The 26,691-nt window shown below is 37.8% G+C and overlaps 1 protein-coding gene across 2 annotated transcripts in view; it reads right to left on the bottom strand.

Annotated features, from left to right (window-relative positions):
• The window catches only part of LOC132104879 (coiled-coil domain-containing protein 102A-like), a 65,187-nt gene that overhangs the window by 12,615 nt on the left and 25,881 nt on the right, over positions 1 to 26,691 (bottom strand). The window contains exons 2-6 of one of the 2 annotated variants that reach the window (XM_059510399.1): positions 17,902 to 18,664; positions 14,791 to 15,008; positions 14,412 to 14,520; positions 11,566 to 11,682; positions 9,826 to 10,035 (exon numbers count right to left, since the gene is read on the bottom strand). In XM_059510399.1, the coding sequence (XP_059366382.1) occupies positions 9,826 to 10,035; positions 11,566 to 11,682; positions 14,412 to 14,520; positions 14,791 to 15,008; positions 17,902 to 18,573 (1,326 nt within the window). In that variant the 5' untranslated portion in view covers positions 18,574 to 18,664. The remainder of the gene's footprint in view (positions 1 to 9,825; positions 10,036 to 11,565; positions 11,683 to 14,411; positions 14,521 to 14,790; positions 15,009 to 17,901; positions 18,665 to 26,691) is intronic. The other variant, XM_059510404.1, reaches the window with a different exon arrangement.

Here is a 26,691-nt window from a genome sequence, read left to right as displayed (position 1 = left end):
ATATATATATATATTTTTTTTTTTTTGGGGGTGTTTTGTATGTTCTTCTGTCTTTTGTATATGTATATATGACATTGTTATTTTACATTGTATAAGCTACAATGTTTTAACTTGCAATAAAAAAAAAAATTATATATATTATATATATATATAATATTATTTAGTGAATTATACGGGAGAAAAACGGCTTAAGCTTAATAAATATGTTAAACTATTTCTTCCCGCTTTGTAGTTCTCTGATATAGAGCAGGTTTTATTTATTTCTGGAGCTTAAATCTAACCCGTGCTTTCTCACTTGATTCTAACATAAGGAAAAAAGCAAACTCCACTCCTGCTGTTGGTATATATATATATATATTCCCTCACACCCACATAACTAGTTATACAAGCCAGCCATGATAGCAGCCAGAGACTGCTGAAGCAGAGGATGCAGTGTGTAACAGAAATCATAATGCTCAGTATGTACTGTAGGCTAGTCTTGCTCTGCAGTTAAAAGGGTAAATCGACTGTTAATTTACTCTAGAACATTCATTAGCTTGACCATCCTGAAGAGAGACAGAGAGAGAAAAAACCCCAGAAATGTTGTAAATCTTCATTTAAGTGTTTTTCAACATTTCAACATAAATTCCAGTTAAAATGCACTTCAATGTAACTATATCATGACTACAAGAAATTGACTAAATTATATTTAATACTTTTGAGCAGGAATGCATTAAACTGATTAAAAGTGACAGTGAAGACATTATTAAAGTTACAAAAGGTCTTTATGTCAAATAATTAATAAATAATTATATTTATCAAAGCCTCCTGAAACAGTATCATGGTTTCCACACAAAAAAAAAACAGTTTAAAAGCACAACAATTAAATAAGTAGCCCTATAAAATTCATTTTAATATAAACAATAACATAAGTAATTAATATTATTATTATGCAACATTTAAATTAAATTCAAGTCTTTCTCTATTCAAGTAGATAGGAGCTGTTTTTGCATGGCTGGAAACAGCTGCTCAGGGGCGTTACGAATATGGCTGCCAAGGGACTTTGTGGTAGCTTAGTGGCTAAAGATCTGCACTAGTAAAATAAGGTTCTAACTCCAAATCCACTAAGTGGGGATCCATGATCTAGAGAGTCTCTCTTACTAAGGAGTCCTTGAGCGCTGCTCTGGGAGAAATGCCTACTTTAGGTTGCTTTACATAAGGAAGCATCTTTTAAATGAACACAAACTTCAACAAGTGCAACTAAACTCCAGCACAACCCTCTTATCCTGCCTTACAGTTATCATTACAGCTGAGGATTAGATCAAGTCCAATAAGACCGCTAAAAGAGAGCGTGGTCTGGGGGTGGGATGCCTCAGTCGATGGGAAAATGGGGGCGATGTAGGAGTCGCTGAAGCCATAATGGTTTCTCTGCCAGTTAGTGCCTTCCTAACACTATTTCTCTTGACAGACTGAGAGGATGATTCACTCTCTCCAGCTTCACAGTGGGCAAGAACATTGGACAAGGAGCTATGATAAAATAGTGTCTGTGGCTTTCAGTGGCCCTGACCTGGGAACAGGGAACATGCAGTTCAACCGGCCAGGAAAATGGATGTGCCGTCTACAAAAATAGAATTTGCTGTGCCTTTCAAATGAATGGTGCTTTGTGAGCAATCTACACTGCCTGAATCTAAATTGGAGTTCACCTTAAGAGTCTTCAGGCAGATTGGTGGCTTTAACAAGCAACCTTACAGAAAGGGTCCAAAATTAACACATGCTAAATCAAGTAACAACCAAATGCAAGGTACCCACCACCACTTGGTTAATCACTTCATTAGGAGCTGACACATAAGTAACACACTGACCTGTTCTGTTTTTCACAATTATGCAAAGTTATTATTTTAAAAACGAATAAAATGTGACCCTAGACCACAAAACCAGTCATAGATAGCATGGGTATATTTGTAGCAATAGAAAAAAATAAATACATTGTATGGGTCAAAATTATCCATTTTTCTTTTATGCCAAAAATCATTAGGATATTAAGTAAAGATCATGTTCCATGAATATATTTTGTACATTTCTCACTGTAAATATATTAAAACTTAATTTTTGATTAGTAATATGCATTGCTAAGAAAAAAAAAAAGAGAACTCTTTTGAAAACGATTGCAATTGTGCCGCGTCATACCCGGCTCACGTGAAAATACAACTGTAAACATAACTGACTGTCCTTAGAACTGGTCGGCCCGACAGTACAGAAAACAGCTATATTCAAGCGCGAATGAAGACCGTTTCACAGGGGATGCCAGGTGTAAAAAAAAAAAAATAGGATTATTAAAATCTCAAAATTTAAAATCTAATGCCAAACCACTGAAAAAATATTCGAATAACAGTCCAGCCCTAACGTTTATCTGAACCTCCTTCAGCAACACGTGGTACCTTCCCTGCAAGAATCTCCTAATCAGCCTGTATTTTCATGCAAGACATTGTCCCCGTCACACTGGAAAATGTGTAAAGCAATTCCTTGAAGCTAAGAACATTGTAATAATGAAATAGCAAGCCCAGAATCCTGATCTAAACCCAGTTGAAAATGTTTGGAAAATCAGTGTGTGTGTATGTATATATATATATATATATATATATAGAGAGAGAGAGAGAGAGAGAGAGAGAGAGAGAAAGGTGTTGTGATATACCGAAATTGAAGATAACCGTTATATTTAAACAACAATTATTGATATAGTGTTAATTTAGTGTGTGACGATACACCGGTATTAGCGATAACCTCAATATTTCAAATGAACAGTTCTCTTATGATAACACCACATGTAAAAACTCCAGGGCCAGCACCTGGTTGAGCTCCCAGGTGACGGTATTGTGCCTTAATTAACGCTGACACTGTCACACAAGAAGACGACGCAGCACTCACAGATACTCCAAGGAGAGCCATGTTCATCAAAGTTGTCATTATTTTTCTAGTTATAGAAGGGGAAATGTTATATTAACCTGTTAACAGCTGTTTTCTGTGTTCATATCGAGCGCCAACCTCCCGCTCTCTCTTGTGAGGCCAATAAGGAAGTGACTAAAACTGCAATTCATCGACTGGCCGCTTGAGGCTGGCTGCAAAAGGGAGTCAGTCCCATAGACTCCCCATGTTAAAATGCCCAGGAAAAAACATGTTTACAGCCTGGTTCAAAAAATGATTTTGGTCTAAATAGCTAATTTTGCCCTTCATGACAACTGTGAGGGGGGTGATTTTTTTTATAACTCATCCGTTTAAATTATATTAAGACTTAAAGTTCTGCATAATTAAGGGCGTAGCCACTTGAGTGACAGGTGGATTGCCGCTGCTGACACTGCCGCCGTGCTAGGTGGGTGTGGCTACAGCAACTAGCTCCCGCCTTTTTGCCCATTTTTGATTGTCCGGGAGAGTCGCGCGGTGACGCGCTGCCAAGATGGCAACGGCCCGCTCTACACACTTTAGGCTTCAAAAACACACTTCAGGAGTCTACGGGTGACGTCACGGACACTACGTCCATGTTTTTATACAGTCTATGGTTCATATATTTAAGGAAAGGTGATTATTTTAATAAGTACCGCGTTTTCTTTACTCACCTTGTTTTTGTATTTGCAATAAATACAGCCTGTGCGTAACACTTTATTTCTTTTTTTTTCAAATCTATTAACAGTTACACGATTAAAAGTTATCTTGAAAAGCTGAGCGACCACATTACTACATTAAACTTGTAAATTGGTCGCAGTGCCATGCACTTAATGCCTCATCTGCGGCCATTCTTCAATAAGGTTCATTAGTTAACATCAGTTAATTACATTAGTTAACATACAGAAATAACATAAATAATGATGAACAATATTTTCACAGCATTTATTAACCTTAGTTCATGTTAATTTCAGCATTTACTTATGCATTATTAAAATCACAAGTTGTGTTTGTAAACATTAATGCACTGTGGACTAAAACATGAACGACTTTTTTTATTATCATTAACAAAGATTAATAAAATGTGTAATAAATGTATTGTTCGTTGTTTATTCATGTTAGTTAATACATTAATGTTAACAAATGTTGAACTTTACAGTATTTTCTCACTTGTTATTTCATAGGCGCTTCAAAGAAGACGGAGAAAGCCACAGTCTTGTGCCCTGCGTTTATCAGTATCCTTATGTTTGTTGGGTGCAAAAGAAAAACTCAATAAACAAAGTAAAAAATAATTTGACTGATATCTTTTCGCCCCAAGGTTTCTATAGATATCATGATATATCGATATCATGAATTCTTATGGCCACAATAACCGTGATATGAAAAATCTAATATCGTGGCAGCCCTAATTTGAAATAAGTTAAACAAAGCTTAATTAAAATGCCAGAAGACAGATGCACAGACAAAAACAACCATGACCCTCTGCTGGCCTTGTGCTGGAGAGCTGAGCTGGTAATGTTGGTGTACTGCTGTAAGGATTCTTGAAGCAATAAATTGCAGCATGCAAGAAGGCCTCATTCTGACTACATAGGACCCCTCGAAACATCACATGACCTTTAAAGATTTAAAGTGAGACTATTTCATCTGATCTAGCCCCTCTTACTTTCCTCATTCAATTCTGAGGTTCCAGTTACTTTTTCCTTTGCTTCCCTTCTCTGTTTCTCACTCTTCTGTCACCTCTTCCATTCAGCTTCTATGTCTCACCTTCATTACCTCCATGCAATTTCACAGTGCGGATCCATTGTCCACTGTGATTGCACTGTCCATCCGTCCATACCCCCCCCCCCCCCAACACAATCTTTCTATTGTAATGAGATGAACACTGCACTCTCTTTCGGCACATTATCCTCATCCTCATCAATCCTCTCCCTCTTTTTTGCAGACTGCCTTCAGTTTAACCTTCATTTCACCTCCCCTACCTTTCTTTCCTATCGGTCCTGAGAGAAGGCTTTTTTGCTGACCGAGATCTCTTTCGATAAAAAAAATAAAAAATAAATCACTGGACCCAGACATTGGTATCAGAGCTGCTCAACCATTACATATCAATGTCTAGGCTCATACATCAGAATTTAAAATGTTCTGAATCTACAAATATGCAAATCTGGAAGAAGTTTTCCCGATCCCAAACTGATTTGTCAGTGAGAAATTCAGGGGGGGGGGGGGGGGGACTTGGACCATTTAGTTAATGCATTCTATACCTTTTCTACAGCACATTCCACACATACATACGTCCACCTTGTCGTTTGTCCCTTTAGGTTAGACAGTGTGCTGTAGATCACCATTAATGGCATGTTGTCAGTGCTGGCTAACTGGGACATCAGCCTCAGTGGCTCATAAATAAGCCATAGCAGTAGCTGCTAATGGGTTAATTTAAACTCAGACCTGCAGTAACAGGCCTCTACTGACTGGCGTGGGATCGTGGGACAGCTGACTAATGTGTGGACATGGTCCCAAAACATAGGAACTTTACTTTGAACAGCATAACATTAAAGAGAAAAGGAGTTCAACCAAAAGTGAAAATGGTCATAATTTTCAGATCCTCATGTTTGTCAGCAAACAGGAGGAGACAACGCAGGTACATGACACTGAGGTGGTGATGGGCAGGTGACTTTATACTGTCACTGATTGGTCCTGACAGGTGAAGTGCATCAGAATCCTGGTGATTGTGAAGGAGTGGGTGAAGCTGAAGGACCCGGCGTTGCTGGTGACTTATGTTCTAAATATATGTCAAATTTTAAGTTTATGTTGAAGTACTAAAATTACTAAAACAAATAAATAAAAACTTATAATAAAATATAAATAATAAATTCTAGTCAAAAATATTTTAAATAAAAACAAATAAAAATGACAAAACCACCTAATTACTCAAATGAAAATGTAAAAATAAAAGCTAATAAAAGCTTAAAATATAAATTATAATAATGGTAAAACAATATATATCAAAACATGTGCTATCAAAACATTTTTTTTGTTCAGTTAAGCCGTCCGACATATCATTTTCTGCCTTAACCAACGGCATGAGGAAACTTTTCTGGAAAAAGTTATTTTTCCAAATCCATTTCATTGTTTCTAGTGGTGCAGAAATTATACACCTCACCTTTCAGCTCTTGCACTGCATAAAAAGCAAATAATCGTCAACAATTTAGGAGACAAAGTTAAAGGAATGAGAGCAGGAAAATACTGATGGATGAAAATGTGTGTGAGACACCTCAGTCAGTAAAGAGCCGACCCCTGTGAGAAAAACACAGCAGGCCCAAATGGAAAACCTCTGGAGAAGCAGCCCAGAACCTGAGAGGCAAGACAATTCATTTCACACTGGCTTATTCCAGATGTAACACACTAGAGGAGCTGATTTACACACACACACACACACACACACACACACACACACACACACACACACACACACACACACACACACACACACACACACACACACACACACACACACACACACACACACACACACACACACACACACACACACACACACACACACACACACACACACAGTTTCATATGCTGCTTTCAAAACCAGAGAGGCAAAACAGAGCACATGGGCTCCCACATTGGCTGTCAATACTGTTTACTGCATTTCTATCAGAAACTGGGAGCAACAGCAGCAGATGAGCAGCCAATATAGACTCATTAATCACTGTGATTGGTGAATGAACTCTGTCTCTACACCGTCAGAGCAGGAGGGATAAACACCTGTACGGAGATGCAAGTGGTTGGCCAGATGTTGAAGGATTTTAAGGACAGACATTAAACAGAACGTGAAGAGCACAGCTGTATATGGAGAAAGAATGAGATACAGATGACAGTACGCACAGACGACAAGACTTGTTTTCCCTTGAACTTCAAAACCTTTTGATCTAAATTATTTTGCTTAAATGCTTAAAATAAAATTAGCAGACAATTGTAAGTGTCATATTTTTTTTTAGAAATATATATTACTGCACAAAACTTCAGTAGATTTAATTAACTTACTATTTAATCAGCCATTATTAATTGTATCACCACTACACAATTTATATGCTTACATTTTTGTTATTTAAAATAATAATACAAATGATAAATAAAAATAAAAGATCATTATAAATATAAAAATTTGAATAGCACTTTTCATGCATGCAATACAACTCAAATGGCTTCACAGATCAGAATAAAACATTTGAAGAAAATAAATAAGAGTATAATAAAAATAAATATACTAATGTAAATTGTGCCTTGATACATTATTTTTTATAATAAAAGTAATGTCACCTTAAATATCACCAAGCTTTTCTTTTAATTACTTCACTACACAATTCCAATACTTTGTGTTATTCCTTAGCTATAATAATAATAATAATAACATTAATATTAAACAATAAAATGATTTGGATAGCTCTTTTTTTGCACAATGCAGGTAAAATAGCTTCACAGATTAGAATATAGAAACACTAACAAATTATAGTTGATATTAATTATAGTATGAGTCTATGACTTCTGTTGACTTTATTACTATATTCTTCATTTGATAATATATCATAATATGGTTAGTCAAACATTTGACTAGTACTGTGAATGATCTGTTGAGAGAGTAAAGGGAAAATTACGAAAGGAGTGAGACCGAGAGAGATTGAAAAAAAAGTGTGGTATTAAACTGACCTTCAGAAAGACAAACTTCTCTTTGATCTGGGAGCAGGAGACAGACTTTAACTCCAGTTCAAAGCTTGCTGACTCTATAGACTCAACAAACCCTTTAGGAATAAAAAAATAAAAATGAAAAACGACAGCCTGGTTTGCTCACGTTCTTCCATCTGGATGGAGGCCTACTCATTTTATTTCTGTTTGTTGAAACACAAGCGTCATCATGAATTAGCCCCACACAAACATGCTTTGAAGTTTGTAAGAGGTCATGCACACAAACAAAACCACGAGTCCCGGATCAACACACATAGAGAGAAAACAGCAGAACCAATAGCAGAACTTCCACCTGCACGATTCACCTGGAGCCTTTTTGATGTGTGTGTGTGTGTGTGTGTGTGTGTTTTTATAGGTGTATGTGATGTGCCGATCTGCAGCTGCGTTTGTGCACAAAGCATTGTCACAGTCAGACTGAGAGTTCTGATTGAGCCTCAGCCAACCTGATGAATCTCTTTCTAATCAACATGTAGCCTTCCAGATGAGCACCTGTCACTATGTTAAAACAGGCTATGATATAGGCCTTAAAGTATGGATGTGCAATTAAACTTCCAAGTTCCTTCTCAAGTCCAAAAAACTCTTTTGTACTATGGGCTGAATATTTTCACTATGGGGTGAAAATGTGTGTGTGTGTATATATATATATATATATATATATATATATATATATATAAAATAATGTATTCCTGTGATGGCAAAATCATTGCTCCAGTCTTCAGTTTCACATGATCCTTCATAAAACATTTCAATATGCTGATTTAGTTCCATAAGAAACATTTCTTATAATTACAAATGTTGAGAACAGTTGTGCTGCTTAATATATTTGTAGAAACCATGATACATTTTTCTCTGGATTCTTTAAAGAGAAAGTTCAAAAGAACAGCATTTATATGTCTTTAGTCACTTTTGATTAATATAATTAATCATGTGTGTATATACATACAGTATATACAGGATTTATTAATTTCCCCAGACCACCAAATCTCAATTTTAAAATTGCCTGACATTTCAAAGTTTTCTATGACTTCACGTTTCTTGAGCACAAAGACTCTACTAATGAGTGACCGAGGTTTATCCAGTAGCCATTGAGGCCCATTCCCAATCTTCTGGACATGCTGGTTTTAACAGCAAATGTGACAGTATACATCAATCTACGAAAGGGAGCCGAAGGAAACGTGGTAGAAAGTGAGAAAGCGGCTGGAGCGAGATATGTTTTCAGTATCAATCACACTTTGTTCTTTTTGTCAGTGATGGTGCATCGTCCTCAGTGCACCGTGGCCTGTTTCTCCGCTCCTGTCTTCATCGATCCATTTGCTTCAACAGCTCCTGAGCAAGCTCATCAATCTCTCCATGTTTCTCTCCCAGACTGCAGGCCGCCGGCCACTATCAGGACATCACTTGTGTGGGAATGTGCAACAGCATGCGGACACACTAACACACAAAAATGCAACACCCTTCTCAGATGGCCATATGTCGTGCATTTAACAAATAAGCCAACACATTGAGCCTCACATGCAGCGATTACATGTCCATTTCCTGGCACAATATCCTTTTTCCCTTGTTACTGGTTTAATTGACATGCTAAGCTCACTCTTACCCTTTTTCTCTCCATTCCTTTCCCTTCAGCATACCTCTCACCTCTAAAACAACTCTCTCTGCTCATATTCATCTCTCCCTCTTCACTACTCTCTTTAAATCTTTCTTATTTTCAAGGTAGAAGTGAGAGAGCAGGTGAGCGAGTGATTTACAGCGTCTATATGAAGGGTGCTTTGGATCACTTCATAAATCTCTGGTTGCACTAATGGCTGTTCATAAGAGCTATGGCCATAAGTGTCTGGATTTCCTGATGCACTACTTTAATATAGTCTAAATAGTATCTTACAAACACACACACACAAAAAGAACAACTTTCAAAGCACAGCCAATATATAACATAAGATAAAACAATTGAAATTGTGTGGCAGCTATTGTGCAATTCAATGGTCATGCAGCAGAGATCTGATGGCCTCTTTACCTCAGTCACACTGCTTGGATTTATTGGAGAAAAGGGCTCAGATGCTTTGCAAACTGCCGCCACACTTCATCCATCTCTCCAATGCTATTCAGTCGAATCTGAGCTGATGCTGACATAATGTGTGGACGGTTCTCTCTTCCTCTCACCTTGTTCCTCTCAAACAGCTCACACTGGATGGTCTTGAGGTCAGTGTCGAGGGCGCTGGCGGCCTGCCTGCGTTTGCGTGCCAGCTGCTCCTCCAGGTCTTCCATCTGGGCACGCAGCTTTTTGTTTTCCCTCTCCAGAGCCAGCTTTTCCGTCTCCAGACGCTCCCGACGACCCCACTCTGCTGCGTTCTCCACCTGCAGACGTTCCATCTGCACACATACACATATATATTTAGTAAGATAGTGAGAGAAAAGGGAGACATGACAACAAATTACAAAAAAACATTTAATGAAGACAATATATTCATTTCGACTGTAAAGGCTTACTACCAACATCTCCATTTTAACACAAAATTTTTTTATATAATTGACCCTTCGAAGGGAGTTTGACTGACAGGTGATCTGATCAGGTCTTTGTGAAGGGTCAATTAACTAAAAACTAAAATATGCATCACTCCAAAACCATTTAAACTGAATGTAAATGTTCACAATGGTCTAATATTTTTTTTTATCATAGAGCGAAATTGTATTGTGAATTGTATTTCATTTATTTATTCCATGTCTGTACAGCATAATCTGTGGCCGGTAACAGTATTAACCTTAAAAAATATATTTCATTTAGTCTTATTGTTCACTTTGGAAATTCCCCCCACTTTTTTCGTACAAAATGCTATTGCTTTATTTTTATTTTTTTATTGTCAAATTCAGTAAATAAATAATTTTAAAAGAAAAACTGTTTTGCAGAAATGTCAAGTACATTTTTGTCATGTTGATTATTTTGTACTGACTTTGAAAAACATCCACACACACACACACACACACACAGGTTTCTTAGTAAGTTTAAGTTCCCAAAACAGCTTGTTAAGCTGATTTGGAACAATTTGTTTTGTAAAAAGCATTATGCAAATAATTTTGACTGAATTAACCGCAATACATTTTTTTGTTGCACTTGGTTTAACTAAAACATACTAAAAATGCTAATGCAAATACTGTGTGCAAACCTCATCAAATAAATAAATATATAAAATAATGAAGAGACAGCATATCCCTTGCGTTTACCCATGATCAGGAAGGACTAATGCTGCATTATCACACAGCTCCCTCTATTAGCCCAGAATGATGTTGAGCTAAGTAAAGGGCTATCCATGATTTCCCAGTTCTCACCTGCTGCTAAAAGCAGTTTAATGGGAAATCATCATCTCTAGATTCACCTTAAGTGCTGGCTGACTTTTCTGGCATACCCCAAACTCTCTCCACACCAACTGGTCATTAATATTTCTATAATATCATCTGACTGCTGATATGAGGCAGTGCCTTTGAAATGCCTTGATTCCTGAGGGCAGAGATGAAGGGAGGTCACTGTGGGGTTTTGGAGATGAGGGGATGCAGCGGATCTGAGCAGACACATGAGAGTGTCAGTGCTCTTTAAGGAGCGCATCAAAGTGCATAATGTCACTCTCTCCTGCCAGGTTCATCTCAGCAACACCCTGCTGCTAAAACTGCATGCTGGGAATGTGTTAAAGCAGCATTCTGTCATTATGTCAGCTTGACAAACAGAGGGACGCGGTGCCTGGTGTCATGCTAGTCGAAACACAGGAAGACAAAGGATGGATGTTTAAAGCCCTAAGGATGTTAAGCTTTGATGTAGATCACAGTGTGTCCTGGGGTGACACCAAACCGGCTGTGCCATGCAAAACAGTGCAGTATGGGTAGGATACAGAAAATGTACATGCATTTCACCTCTGTACGGAGCTCCGCCAGTTTTTTGTCCATGCTAGTACGAGCCCCCAACTCGTCCTCTAGATCTTCAGACATGCGGCCCAGCTCATCCTGATGCACCTCTTTCAAGAAGTTCAGCTGCGTGAGAGATCGAAAAAGACACAGTGAGTCATCCTTTCATCTCTGAACTTCGGATCTTGAGTAACACTATCTTCCCTTTGCTTTGTTGGAGGTTATCTATGGTATTCAAATAAAATACTCGGTCTGACTATGCAATACTCAGAAGATGCCACTGATATCCAAACAGATTTAACATTCGGATTATGAATGAGTCTGCTTTTTAAACTAATTTCACAGTTGATGAAACTCTGTGAAACTGCGCTCATTTAATACAACTTGTACAGACATTCTGCGGCAATACGGTCTGGCACATTTGCCATTAAGGGAGAGGGACACTACAGTCAAAGTCTGATCTCTCTACAGCGTCTCACACTCGGCGTACTGTGACTCAGACACAGTGATTAACATTCGCTGCAGGTCGTGAGCTCACACAGCTGGGCTGGCGACAGGCAGCTCATCTGTTAAACTACTCAATATGGCACACACTCTCTTCTTACTCATCATCTCATGGTATTCATGCACATCCTTAGGGGTTGAGGTTATTAAAAAGAGAAGCACATCTCTTCCTACTCATCATCCCTCTACTATATTCCTATGACAAAGTGTAGGTGTATGATGGGGGAATGAGTCCCTTATTCTCTCTATGGAAGGCTTGTATTGCGAGTGAAAGTTTCTCTGGGCCCAATCAGTGCGGTTCTATTCCATAAAATTGCCTGACTGAAAGAAATCCTGAGCAGCAAACTAATCATTCATAAACAATGCCAGACTGTTTTGTTCATAGGTAACAACTGCCCCCTAGTGGTGCTCTACTAGAGATGCATCCTTTGCAGCACCCTATACAATTTTTACATTCATTTTTCTTTAGTTCGGATAAATTTGATTGAATTAACACTCCTCATAATCTTAAATATTTGTGGTTAAATGCTTGAATTTTACTTTAAAAAATACTCAAAATCACAAATATAATATGTTGTTATGTATTTTATCAGTCGGGAGGTTTGACACCAATGACAGAATTTATGCTTATACACAATTATACAAAATATACATATTCCTAGTCAAAAAACAAACAAAACAACTACCATTCAACAGTCTGTGTTTTTTAAGATTTTTAACAAAATTAATACTTTTATTCAGCAAGGATGCCTTTTATTGATCAACAGTCAAAGTAAAATTGATAAAATTCTATTTCAAATAAATACTTGTTCTCACCTGGAGGGTTGTAACCCAAAAACATCCACAGAAACATTAAGCAGCACAACCATTTTGTTGAAGAAATGTTTTTTTTTTAGTAGCAAATCAACATATTAGAAAGATTTCTGAAGGATGATGTGACACTGAAGACTAATGACTGCACAAAATATAGCTTTACCATCGCATTTTCAAAAATATTAAAATAGAAAACAGTTATTTTAAATGATTGAAATTATTGTTTTTAGTGTATATTGTTTAGGAAAACAGCCAATTATGAATACTGATTAAATAGCAAATGGATACATCATGAAGTTGAAAGAAAGTGTGCAGAACTACACTTCTGGAAAAGGGACAACTAAAATATAAAACGATTTTAGTCTTAAGACTATTTGGTCAAAACATAACTCAGTTTATTTTTATAATTACTGTTTATAATTTACTGTTATAATTACAGTTTGGATTATTATTTATATTTTCCAAATTATTATTTTTGCACATTTTAGAAAAGTAGCAAATGAAGAGTAGGTATGTTCAACATTCTGCCTTTTAATATGTCTTTGAGGCAGGTGTGACTGTATTTGGAGGATCTTTTAAGTCAAGAATATGACATCTGGAAGTGAAGTGAAGTACTGGGTTTTGATGAACAGACAACCACAGCGCATTCCACCCAGTGCACTCACCATGCATTCTTCCTTCTGATTAAAGCTCCGACTACAAATTGCTCAGGGGAAATCGGACAAAAGGCCAAGGATTCCATTCTCTTTTAACATGAAAGTGCAGGAGAACAGTTCCTCGTGAGAATATCATGTGTTAGTGTTCCTGGCTTCAGCAATTTATCTGTTATTTGTAATTCAAACACGATCCACAAACAACAAATTCAGCATTGAAGCCAGAATACTAATGTTGTCAATTAAGGCTCAGCAAATGGTGTCTTGACTTGATGCCCAAAAGCAAAAACAAATTGCTTATAATACCATAATTGAATAAATGAAGCCAGTAAGCTAAACGTTCCACAGCTGCTTCAAAGCTATTTGGCCTTGAGTTAGATCTATTGCAGGTTCCTGAAGAATTATTGTCAAAATACACTATATCCAATCCTTTGACCATATTTAATATATCTCAGTTTATAACTTTATATATTTATGACTGTGCTGAAATGAACCAAAGGGATGAACTGTAATTTCAATCTGACAATCATAGTTGCTCAGTAGATTCATAATATTTAATGCATAATTATAAATCTAGTTAAAAGTAATTGAGGCATGTTTTCCACACCATCTGTCACTAAATGAACACAAGGTTGCTTGATTTAATCACCAGCAAAATCACTACAAATATATGAGGAGTATTCTATATATCATTCATCCCTAAAGGCACAACAACAGCGTGAGTAATTAATGACAGAATTTTCATTTTAGGGTGAACTTTCCCTTTAAGACAGAGTCTGCCAGGAAAATAAAAATGGGGTGTTGCTCTGATTTGAGTTGTTTCTTCACTGCAGTGTTGCTTCTTGTTTTTGTTGTTGTAAAAGTCTACAGAATAAGCTTCCTCACCTGTTTTAAGGCCTCTTGCTTGCTCTTGTTCAGTTCCTCATATTTGAGTTTCCATTGACTCAGCTCTGCCTCCAGCTTCTCGATGTTCTTAATGAGCGCATGCTTATCCCTGACACAGACACGACATGTTGGACATGCACAACATAGATCATAATCATCAAGTCCAAACAGATTGTTCTACAAAAGATCTGCTCTACCGAGATGCCTCCAGTCAAGTCAACAAAGATGTATGCTTCACTGTTTATCATAGGTGGAGAAGAATACATCTATGCTGACTCTGTCATTTTTATGAGAAGCTCCAAAAAGCCTTTGATGTCATTTGTTGAGTTCTGGTCTATTTCCTGCATGTATTGTTTGCACCTGGACAATGATCTCTTACTCTCGTTCTTTCAGCAGGACTTTCTGAGACTCATCCAGACGTAGCTGGAGAGCGTTGAGCTTGCTAGAGTCCTCCTCCAGGGCAGCCAGATCCTCCCACAGCAGTCTGCTCCGGTCCTGCCGACTGAGAACTGAGCGCAAGCTACTGGCACTGCGAATGTCCCAAGAGTCTGGAGCCTCTGACTTTGCCCTGAGAAGAGCCTCCAATAACTCTAACTCCTGACAAAAGAAAGAAAGAATTTTGTGCATCACAATTAAAATACTTCTAAACACTAGTGGTTCTAAACTGGAGAAATAATGAGTCTATTCGGACAAGGTTTACAAAACATTTTTTTTCATGCACGTTAAAAGGTTACAAATACAGTGGAAAATTAATTCTAGATTGAAATTAGAAATCTGAAATAATAGTTTTTTTTTTTTGACACATAGTTTTATAAATAAACGAATGGTAAATATGATGATTTTCTCTTCTTAAACTGTAGTTGAAGCTTAACAAATCAATCAATCTTGACATAACTTGAAAATAAATGTAAGTTAATTTGCTACTTGGCAGCAGATGGTCAAAATATGGCAATATGGAAAGGTTGCGTGACATGCGTTTATCATTAACACCATGAACAAAATTACAAAAGAAACTGAACCCAGAAAACAAATAGGAGTTCCCTTACAAAAAAGGAATAAACAAGGACAGCCTAATATTTTAACTTAAAATCATATTAAGATTTTTGTACGATAAACAATTCTCCTGTGTTGACTTGCCAGTCGACTTCCAAAGTAAAACCGAGCTTGTGAAGCGAAACCAGCTGAGAACCGCTGCCATAGTCAATGTTCCACGACAAAGAAAAGAAAACCATAATCAAAAAAATAATAAATAATAAATAAAATAAGACTTTAATGTTTTTTTCCCTCATTAAACCAAACCACAGAAGAGGCATTTTCTCTGTCATTCACATAACAACTATCACATTGCACCTTACCCTTATTTCCTGTGTGCATGAATACAATTAATAAAAACTGGCTTTACAGTTCAATGCACCATCCTTCCTCTTTCCTCCCTACACACATTATGGATTATATATCAAAGACATGGGCCTCAGGAGACAGACATGAGACCCTAAACATGCAGCAAACCTGCTACAATCCCAGAACGGCCACAGTGGAGTAAGATAAAAGCGCAATGACACCTCCCTACCGCCAGGGGGAGCCAAACGCATTCTAATACAGCTAGTGATCCACTTGTGTGTGGAAACAGATCAGGGAATTGATTAGTATCAAACAATCAAGTGAGAGTCAGACTACTTCAACTATTATTTGCTTACTTAGCTAAGATTGAATTAGGACTCCTGATACTACTGATGGAAAAGTTGGACATTTCTGTGCTGAAAAAAAAAGAGCCAAACCCAGTTTTGCTCTCAGCAGGCAATCTTCACTGTTCACAGTAGCCTTAGTCTCTAGCTATCTAGGCTACCCCCTGTTGATATCTTTGCAGACATATACAGTACATTCATCATGCTCTGAAGATCAAGTTTGACACTGACATGAATACTAACTTCCCTCTTTCTGCTGGTGCGTTGTATTTGCATCTATTTGCTAACCAAAAAAAAAAAAGAAAAAAAAAAGAGGTGCATGCTAATGCACACAGCAGACAAAGTTTGTTTGAGGGGTAATTCTATATCTATCTTGATAGATTAGTTATAAACACATTAGAGGAACAACAGACATGCTTAAGCGAGTCTAGGAATGATAAAGGGGTTTCTGGGTAGGGGGAACTGCTGCAGTACCCCTGGCTGTGGCCCCATAGGTAAAACACACGAGGGGTTGTGCTGGGAGAGGGGTGATTCTAATAATAGGACAAAAAATTAAACCAGCACAAGCAAATAACGCAACGTCAGATAATCACAGGGAGATGCACTAAACCAGGTCTTCGGTCCTGGAGGGCCACTGCCCAGCAGAGTTTAGCTCTAACCTTAATTAAACACACCTGAACAAGGCAATGAGTGTTTTCGGGATTACTAGATAGATACAGGCAGGTGAGTTTTTATGAGGGCTGAAGCTAAACTCTGCAGGATAGTGGCCCTCCAGGACCGGAGTTGCCTATCCCTGGCATTATGTTTATGCCAATTTCTATGATTATGTGAATGCCAATTTCATGTGTGCACCCACAAAACATAAAAAAGTGGCCTGAGCTACCTGAGAACTTCAGTACACTTTAGTACAGTACTGCTGCAATGTTCGCAATCATACTCACTTTAATGAAACGCTAAGTATGATTTAATGAAATATTTTATTTATGTGTGTGCTCACTTAGGCTACATTCACACTGTTTGGGATTGACAACAGGTGTGAGTCTCTAACTGTCCTATTCACATTAGTAGTGCCTCGAACACTCTCATACACTTTCTATACAAACGAGTATAGCCATAGAAGTCAAGCCCATTTGTGACTATCACCTAAAACCATAGTAACAGCGACTTAAGTAGTATCAACCATGGTAAAGTCCATTAAACTGAAAAGTATAATCATATTTGAAATAACAATTCCAGCTGAGGGGCAAGTTCATCCGCCAAATCTTGGAAGCGGACCATTTGAGCATCATATGACACACAGCTCATACCTGCACCTCTGTAAGTTTCCAAAACCACACAGGAAAACCCATAACACACGACATGCGCGTTAGAAGTCAAACTTTGTTTTGGACCAGTCATTCAAACCAAGTGTGAAAACTTTTTTGTCAACAATGAAAACATAACAGTACTTGAGGCAACATATTTGATGCTAAAAAATATCATCATACTGTAGATTGCAGACCAATGAGATATGGTTAGGACTAGCCAACATGATGCCTCAAAAACAAAAACCAAGGGTCTGAAAAAATGCCCTGATATGATGTTGAGAGATGTGGCTCCTTAGGTCAGCTCAGATTTCTTGTTTCGGTTATGGTTAGTGCACAAGCAAATTACTAAAATTACTTTTTCCATTGAGTCCCTTGCTACTCTAACAAAATGCTCCTGCTGACCAGTGCATTCTGTTTTAAGTGTCCAACTGGGGTCAGGTGAATTACCAGGCAACCCATTAAATGGTCCTCTCTGAAAATATGTAGTTTTACACTAACCTTCTGCTTGTCTGGTTTGTCAGTGTCTACATCTCTCACAGGTTCCTGCTCTGGAGAGCCTGGCCCATCTCTCACATTCTCCTCATCCTGGCTGTCCTGCTTGATGTCTGGTTCCCGTGGCTGGTTGGAGTGTGTGGAAGCAGAGGAGTTGGATGCTGGTGCAGTGGAAGCATTCTCTGGGGAGTTCTGTTCAGCCCGGACTCTTTGGGCCTCTAGGCGCAGTTGTTCGTTTTCTGCCGCCAGCTCTTGACGCTCTCGTCGTGCCCCCGTCAGCTCTTTTGTAAGGGTGTCCAGACGTTGTCTAAGCTGCCTGACCTCATCCCGTGCCCTGTTGCGTTCGGCCCGCACTTTACTCCATTTTTCCCTCCAGTTGGCCGTGCAGTCCGACCACCAGCGCATCGTCTTCTCCATCTGAGCCGCCCGTGCCCGAGCCTCCTCCAGTTCACGTAGACGCAACTCCTCACGGCTCTCCCAGTCCCCGCCGCCATCGCAGCCTAGCCCTGGAGACAGCAGCAGAGGGGGGCTGGAACTGGGTGTTCCCCCTGACGGGCTGGGCGTATGCGTCAGGCTGTCCGGGGAGCGTACCCGATCCGGGCCCAGGCCCAGGCCACATAACAAGCCTGCCCCTGACTTGGCGGTCTCTGTCATGTTGGGACTGGGTGTGTGGTTCATCACTGAGCCAATGATGAGTCCAGGGAAAGAGAAGATAGTGGTCAGGAAGATCTGATCAGGAAGCCATGATCCACATCAACATGATGGTTTTCTGTGAAGAAAGAAAAAGAGAAAACAACTGAGAAACCAGCTCAAAAGATCTTGAACGGTCACAAAACATTATAAGGATCAATAATAAAAAAGAATGTCTGTTGGGGGGAAAAAGCATTGAAAAATTATCCATGTGGTTTGTAAAAAATTTGAAATCAACCATTTTCAAGAAATATATATATATATATATATATATATATATATATATATATATATATATATATATTATAGACACACACATTATAGTTTTTGTCTCCAAAGAACAAAGTATTTTTTAAAACAAATCCCTGTAGTTTTTTGGAGATTCAAATTACTTTTTTTTTTTGTTTGTTTTTTAAAGAATTTTCTCCTTCATTATGACATCAGTATAACCCTGGCATTTTTTATTTTTTGAGGAATTAAAAAAATAGCCAGAATTGGCTCTGAAAACCAGAATACATATAAACTCAGTAGATGACAAAGACATACAGGAGCAATGAGAGCAAACAAGAGAAAAATAACTTTGTTAACATGGCTAATAACACTGACATTGTTGAGCAATCCAAACCACCATGAGAACCCAGTGCAGTTTTGATTTACATGTGCTCTCCCTTTCTTACACTCCCACACACAGGCTGTATTTACTTAAAAGAGTGCAGGGCGACAGAGGAGGAGGTTTCAGGTCAAAAGGCTTCAGTCACATCAGCCAGCATTTCTCATCGGCTGTGAGGAGAGAGTTACAGCTCTGCAGCTTATGGAAGTGGGACCTTGTGTTTGTATATGTAAAAAGTGTGAGGCTGCTTTTCACAGTGCGCTGACTTTGGTGAACAAGGATAAGATTTATTATATTTTTCAAAAACAGCCCTACATGTGACCCATAAGATAACTGAGCAATGTCATCTCTCTGAGCCAAAAAAAAGAGAGAAAACATCTGACAGACAAAATGTGCTTTACAATTTACAAAAGTGCAGTATGATTTGTAACCCTGGATTTAGAATAAAATTTCTCACATCATGCTCATATCTCCTCTTTACCTTTGGAGGCAAAGCAGCTGTCAAAAACAATTACAAAATAAATGCAAGTAAGAAAACGGGAGAATGAGGCAGAAAATTTTAATTAGCTCCAGAGACTTTCACATGAAATCTTGATTAACCTTGATGCAATCTGAGCAGCATCTCCAGCAGAAACATGAGCAGAGACAAGCAGATGAAGAGAAAGAGGTGTGGAACGAGTGAGTGACTGGAACCACTGGAATACTGCTGACAGATAAAAGAAAGAGCAGTTGATTTCAAAAGAAGAGCAAAAACTTTTTTCGATGAAGGTTCAGGCTTGCCTTTTGTCTAAAGCAAAAAAAGTAAACCTATTTCATACTTGGGAGGATTTTATCAATGCATCTTTGACAGTAGGGGGAAAAACATGCTTTCAATATCTTAAAACGTTTTTGACTCTACTAAAGCATAAAAATACTAGAATATGTTTGCAGATATTTAAGAAACATACTAATTTAACATGCTTCTTTATCTGAAAAACAATACTACGGTTATTCTCCTTTGAAAATGTGTGTTTTGGGCCGGAATGTCGATCTCTGTTTTGTTTGTGAAACCAGCCCACTGCCAGTTTACCAAATTTTATTCCGGGACCCAGGTTGCCAGTTGGTGGAAAACACAGTGTATTTCATTTCATTCATCATCAAGAGTGCTCGTTCCTGTAGGTGTCGTCAATCTGGCAACCTGAGTGTGCATCAAGTCTGAGGAGGAGGGGCTAGGTGAAAAAAAAAATCCTCACCAATATTTTAATTTGGACTGCAATACCTAGTTCAATCACTCTGTGTCAATCCTACATACAGCACCTTTAAAGATACACAGAAGATTCTCTCTCTCCACAGTACAGCTACAAGCCCAGCATGGGTTCGATGCTGGTCTAGCAAAACGTAGCTAATAAAGCTGGTTGACAGTGGTTTATCTTGCTAGTCAAGATAGTTAAGCCTGGTGGGGACATCAGCATCACATGCTACACATTTAAACCACACATATGCAGGTGAGCTTAAACAAAGAAGTAAATGTTTAGGGTCATTCTGCTTTATTAAACATGCTGTTCAGAATTCAAATACACTCAAGCACTTGGCTAAATTGAGAAACACTTGCTTAACATATGAACAGATCCTACTTAATGCAAAACTACAAAGCCAGCGGTTAATTATGTACCCTCAACAGGAAATCTTAAAGCCACAAATTTGCTGCCATTAGTTTGGATTTACCATTGAACCAAGCTGACTCCATTTCAGTTCATATTTCACAGCCAAGGAAACATCTGGATGTTCACAGCACCCTTTACCTAAACAGAACGAGGCTGACAGGTATAATGGAGTGTATACAAAGGCTAGTTCAGCTTAAGCACGAAGAAATTGATTAGAATCTTTGCCAAAACAAAATACTTTAAAACGAGGCAAAAAAGACAAAAACTGCAAGACAAAAGATGATCTTTAAAAAAAAAAAAAAAAGCAAATGTTACCTGAAAGCTCGAAAAATGATGGATAAGCAAAAGAAAACAGCCATATTATGCTTGGCATTTCAAGGCAACTTGTTAAAACAATGGGCAGTTGTTCTTCAGCAAAAATAGCTATTTTATTTTTTTCCAAATGTGAGATCTGCAAGACCAGGGGCCTGTTTAAAAGTTGCAAACACAATGACAATTGAAAAGTGTGCATGTCTTTTCCCCACATATGCACTTCAGTATTTATTTAATTAAAAATAAATACATTCTTGGGGGGTGGGGATGTATGCATCTACCACACACTTGGCGACTGCATTGCCTAGGTAATGGACTAAACTTGGACTAAAAAAAAAAAAAACTTTTACATTTATGATTTTCCTAGGTTCAAACTTCCAAGGAGGTATCACATGACTGGATGACAATATGCACAGAGTATGCAAACTGTATGCAGACGAGGTTATGCATAATAAAACCAGTGTTGTTGAGCTACATGCATGGTCAATTTGGAGAAGACAGTTGAAACTTGTGCATATACTATCTGTGTTTTATAACATGAAGCAGGCTCTGGTATATGCATGGCTTAATAAATCTGAAATCTTGCACACATAAACAAAAACTGCAGTTTGTGTGTATGCATACTTCTAGGATGAAACCTAGGGATGACGTTTTATACATGAGGCCCCAGAACTGCGATTACATCACAGGAAAGTTACAAGAACATTTCAAACAAGTGAGACCACACACCACGGAGCAACATCCCATCTCTCCAAACTCAGCAAGCAGTGAATTACAATCTGAAGAGTTCTTCAATGCAGGAAATAAATGAACCCCCCTGTGTAAAACACTATCCATTTGTGTTTTTCCCAGTTGCTCAGCAGGAGATGGAGGAACTCAAGGGCACACTCAGATACTGTGTCTGTATTGGCGGACCACTCTTAGCTGGGACGTATTGCTTAGCTTCTTTGACAAGCTATCCAACACAGAGAAACTTAAATTGTACCTTTTTTGAGGTGGATGAGACGGGATTCCAGCCGATAGATAAACAGGGCAGGTAAGCAGAGCAAGGCAGGCAGCAGGCAGGTAAGTAGGTTAGTAGTAGCAGACAAAGCATGGACTCCAGTAGTCCAACAAACGATTGGTAAGTGGTTAAAAAAAGGCACAACTTAATATCAAAAATAATGTCCAAATATTGTTCAATAGTGATTCAATTAATTCAGTATAGATTCTTTAGCGATTCAATAGTGATTGTAAAGAACTGTGTGCTTAATACATTCCAACAGCTTCCTATGTTCCTTTTGTTTTAGAAAGGTGAGAGGCGGCCATCTTTATCTTCAAACGTTCTCACCGACTATCAAACTATAAGTCCCTACCAAATAAAGGACCCTAATCTAACAAAACATTCCCATGCTCCAATAGCACAACGAATTAGATTAACCTAAACTCAAAAATGGCTCCTACAGTGTCACTCACAGGATCTGATGGCTGCAGCCCATTTTACTACAGAGGCCCTACTGTTACCTTCTGATACAAAGCCAGGAGTACAATTCTTTTGTTCGCTGGTCCATCTCCTATACTTGTCAAAGTTTATTTTCAGGAGAACTCTTCCATTAGCAAAAAAAAGTGTTAAGAGTCAGTGAAACTCAGCAGGGAGTGAGTAATGTTTCAGAGATCTCATAACATAGAACACTGTAAAAAGAAGAACCAAAAAGTCAATAGAAATGTTCTGCAATATCCAAGAAAAGGAGTTTTTTGAGCACAGCATCCATTAGTATAAATTTCAATGATATGAGCGTGAAAGCACACCTTGGCTGTGACCTGTGATCCTTGTGGTTTTCAGAAGAACTTGTCCCTAAAGGAAGTGGAAGTTTGTCTGCTTTTAGTGCATGTGGTCTCAAACCGCAGACTGTGAAAGTGACAGCAATCACTTTGCGTTCCACATTAACAGCAGACGATCTTGATAAAAGATCTTCCGCTGTCTCGGATGAAAGCGTTCCTGCCAAGTGTAAATATGCAAGTATCAAAAACGGCTTATCTCTATGGCAAAGTAAACTTGCTGAAAAGTTACAGCAGTCAAACTGTTCTGATTGTAAACAGACAGTAAGCAGATACAATATACCATACAGACAGCAGAAAACAAGTGGAGAAGACAGGATAGAAGTGTTTAGCTATGATTAACAAAAAAATATCTTAAGAGGGATTGCCAAACTGATTTTTGAGGACATTAAAATATTCTGGAGTAATAAAAGAATCTTACTTGAGACCAAATAGTCAGCCAGCCGGAGCTGCAGTTTACTTTAATCACAAAGCACTGGACACAGCCCATACCGCAAGCATAATACTTGCTAAAAAAAAAAAAAAAAAAAAAAAAAAAAAAAAAAAGGCATCAACCGTGACATAATTTTCTTTGTTCTGCAAGATTAACTTTAACAGTTAGTGTTTCAGTAAGAACAATAAATGTCATGTAAATTCAAAAGAAATTATTTTCTCAACAAAAGTTTACAGAGAAATGAGAGAAAGTGTAAACACGTTCAGCTTTCCTTTCTCAAGCTTGTAATTGACTCACACTCTGACACGGCTGATTAAATTTGAATGATTCACACACCAGAAACGGGTAGACATGCCAAAAATGACACATAGTAAAACCAACAACTACAGTCCCTCCAGGCACGTTTGCTGTGAGCCAGCAGAAGGCCATCTATAACCTATGCAACGAAACACCAGTGTGTCCTGAGTGACTAGCCGGGCCTGCATGTTACACATTAATCAAGACCAGTAAAATGCCATAAAATATGTTTATACTGCTAATAAAACATTAGTCTAGTATAATGCCATTTCCATCTATGTTTAATCATTTCTATACAGAATCCTGAAATGAACATTCAAATGCTCATATGGTGTGACTCTTCTGGATGTAGGTTTTTGTTTAAATGGAACTCAAATCAAGAAAGATTCAAATAAATCATGGTCAATGTTTGAAATGTGAACATATGTTTTGTAGCAACACTAAATACACACACAATTATCCGCATTAAATCTGCAGGTCATGCATAATACTGGGGTCAGCTGTGGTTAACACATTTTTTTTTTCCTGAGAAATGTGCCCCCAGTTTCACAGACAAGACTTAAGACTAGTCCCAGACTAAAATCCCAGACTGTTTTAACTGTAAGCAACTTGCACTGACATATCTTATAAACTATGTTAGTACTACAGATTTGTCTCAAGATGCACAACAGTAATGTTTTTTTCTAAGGCCCATTTATAAAAGATACTGAAACGTCCTAATTGAACTATGGCCTAATCCTGGCTTAACCTAAACTCTGTCTGTGGAACCAGGCCATGGTGTCTATGTATTTTAAATCTGGAATGGACAATTATTTGGACACCTTTAGGGTGAAGCAAATTTCACTCAAGAACAGATAATACTAGATAACATACAGATAATACAGATAACATCTCTGAGGTTATCAACAGGTAGGCAGAGAGGTTTCCTTGTTTTGGGTTTTTCCTGCTCATGGCAACAAGCTGATTATTATTCGTATGTTATGGCAAAACATATTTTTTTTTTTTTACTTTTAACAGCATCACATCATTATAATCTACAGTGCGAAAAATGTATGCATTTTGGGATGTGCTACAGATCAGGTAAAATGGACAATTAAACAACAAATTTCTACCAATAAATAATAATAATAATAATAATTATAATACATCTCTAATGCACCAACATCAGCAGAAAATGTAGAATAAGAGGGACAGATGTCAATTCACTGAGTGGGACATCAGGAAAAGGTCAGGAAGGGGTCAGCCAAGCCTGTCACACACTTACACAGGCCTCTTGTAAAAATAATCACTAGTAACTTGATCAAAGCCAGTATATCCAGAGAGGAATTTACTGGATCAGGGTGTCTGAAGGACTTTCATACAGGCGAGCATGTTATAGAGGGAAAGATGAAGTTAAAGCAGCTAGGCCTGTCGCGATAATTAAATAACCATCAATTTGCAATTATTTGATCTAACCTAATTTGATTATTGTGCTTATTATATGGCACAAGGGGGAGTCATACACCAAAAGAAACAGAAGAGCACCAGAATTTGTTGAAGCATCGAAAATACATTTTGGTTGAAAAATAACAAAAATTACAACTTTATTCACCATTGTCTTCTCTTCTGGGTCTTGCGACTGCTGTGACTGTTGACGTGTTTTCTGGGGCACCCAATAACAAAGATAACACATCAGCAGCGTCACTGCAGTGTTGTGAACGTGCTCACAACAAACACGGAAGAGAAGACAATGCTGTATAAAGCCATAATTTTTGGACCAAAATGTATTTTCAAAGTTTCAACAAATTCTTACTGATTCTTACAATACTTGATGTGTAGATAAAGGTCTGGGGATTCACATAAAATGACATCTTGCTTGAGTTCATTGCTCTCTCATTTCTCTTCTCTTTGTTTGTACCATGTTTCAAGCACATCATTCTGCAACTAACATGTGCATAAGCGCATTTGTTTTTGTTTTCTTAATTTCATGAATGTACTTTTTAAGAATACAAATAGTTAACAGAATAAATATGTTTAAATTGTATAATGTGCACCAAAGATTTTTTTTTGTCAAGATTTGTTTTTGCTACTAAATTATGCATCCATTTCTTGTCGTAAAAATGGGTGCATTTGTAAATTCTATGGGTCTGGCTTCCGGTCTCATCTGCGTCCACTCAGTCCAGCTATTTTTAACTGAACAAAACAGTTTATTTTTCCTGCTTGATATTGAAAGTTGGTGTGTCCTATCATAATATTTTAATATTTTTTCTTAATTATGAGCACACTGGTTTGTAGTGTAAACAGCTTTACCATTTACCGCATGTTGTTTTTCTCCTCGTTATTGACCTATAGTGGCTAATGAACCAGAAGTCTCACCCATAGGCTTACTTCCACGTTGAAGAAAAAGGTAGATACAGTCAGCTAGTTTAATTTCATAGCGTATAATAGTTTTTTTGCTGTAATGTGGAAGTGAGTATTTAGTGGGTTATGTTTAACAAAGGGTTTAAAAAAAAAAAGAGTGCCCATTAGTTCCACAAACACAGTATTGATATTCTTTAGTGGTGTAGAAAAAAAATAGCACTGGTGTTGGACCGTTATTGGCTCTATACTCTATGTAATCTTACACTGCAAATAATAACCATAAAAAGATTAAAAGATAACATCATAATTATTTACTGAACTTTTAAATCACAATTAAATAATAAAAGCCATAAAAAACAGACAATTAATCACGATAATCGGCACTATCATCATAATTGCCAAAGCCCTAAACAGACAATTAATCACAATAACCATGACTATTTTTAGACAATTAATCCTCAGCCAAATTTCATACTTGTGACAGCTTTAATAAGCAGCCAAAAAGGGAGAGAGAAAGTAAGAACTGTTAATGTCTCACAGGGAAGTGCTCTTTTATTCATTTAGATGTTAATCCCTTCATCATCTCATTCAACAAGGCATGAAACGATAATTCCAATTCCCACATGAGCAGCTTATGAAGTCAAGGTCAGGCC

This window comes from Carassius carassius, chromosome 2 (genome assembly GCF_963082965.1).
Source record: "Carassius carassius chromosome 2, fCarCar2.1, whole genome shotgun sequence".
Classification (NCBI taxonomy): Eukaryota; Metazoa; Chordata; class Actinopteri; order Cypriniformes; family Cyprinidae; genus Carassius; species Carassius carassius.
This window is presented reverse-complemented; position numbering and strand designations above follow the sequence as displayed.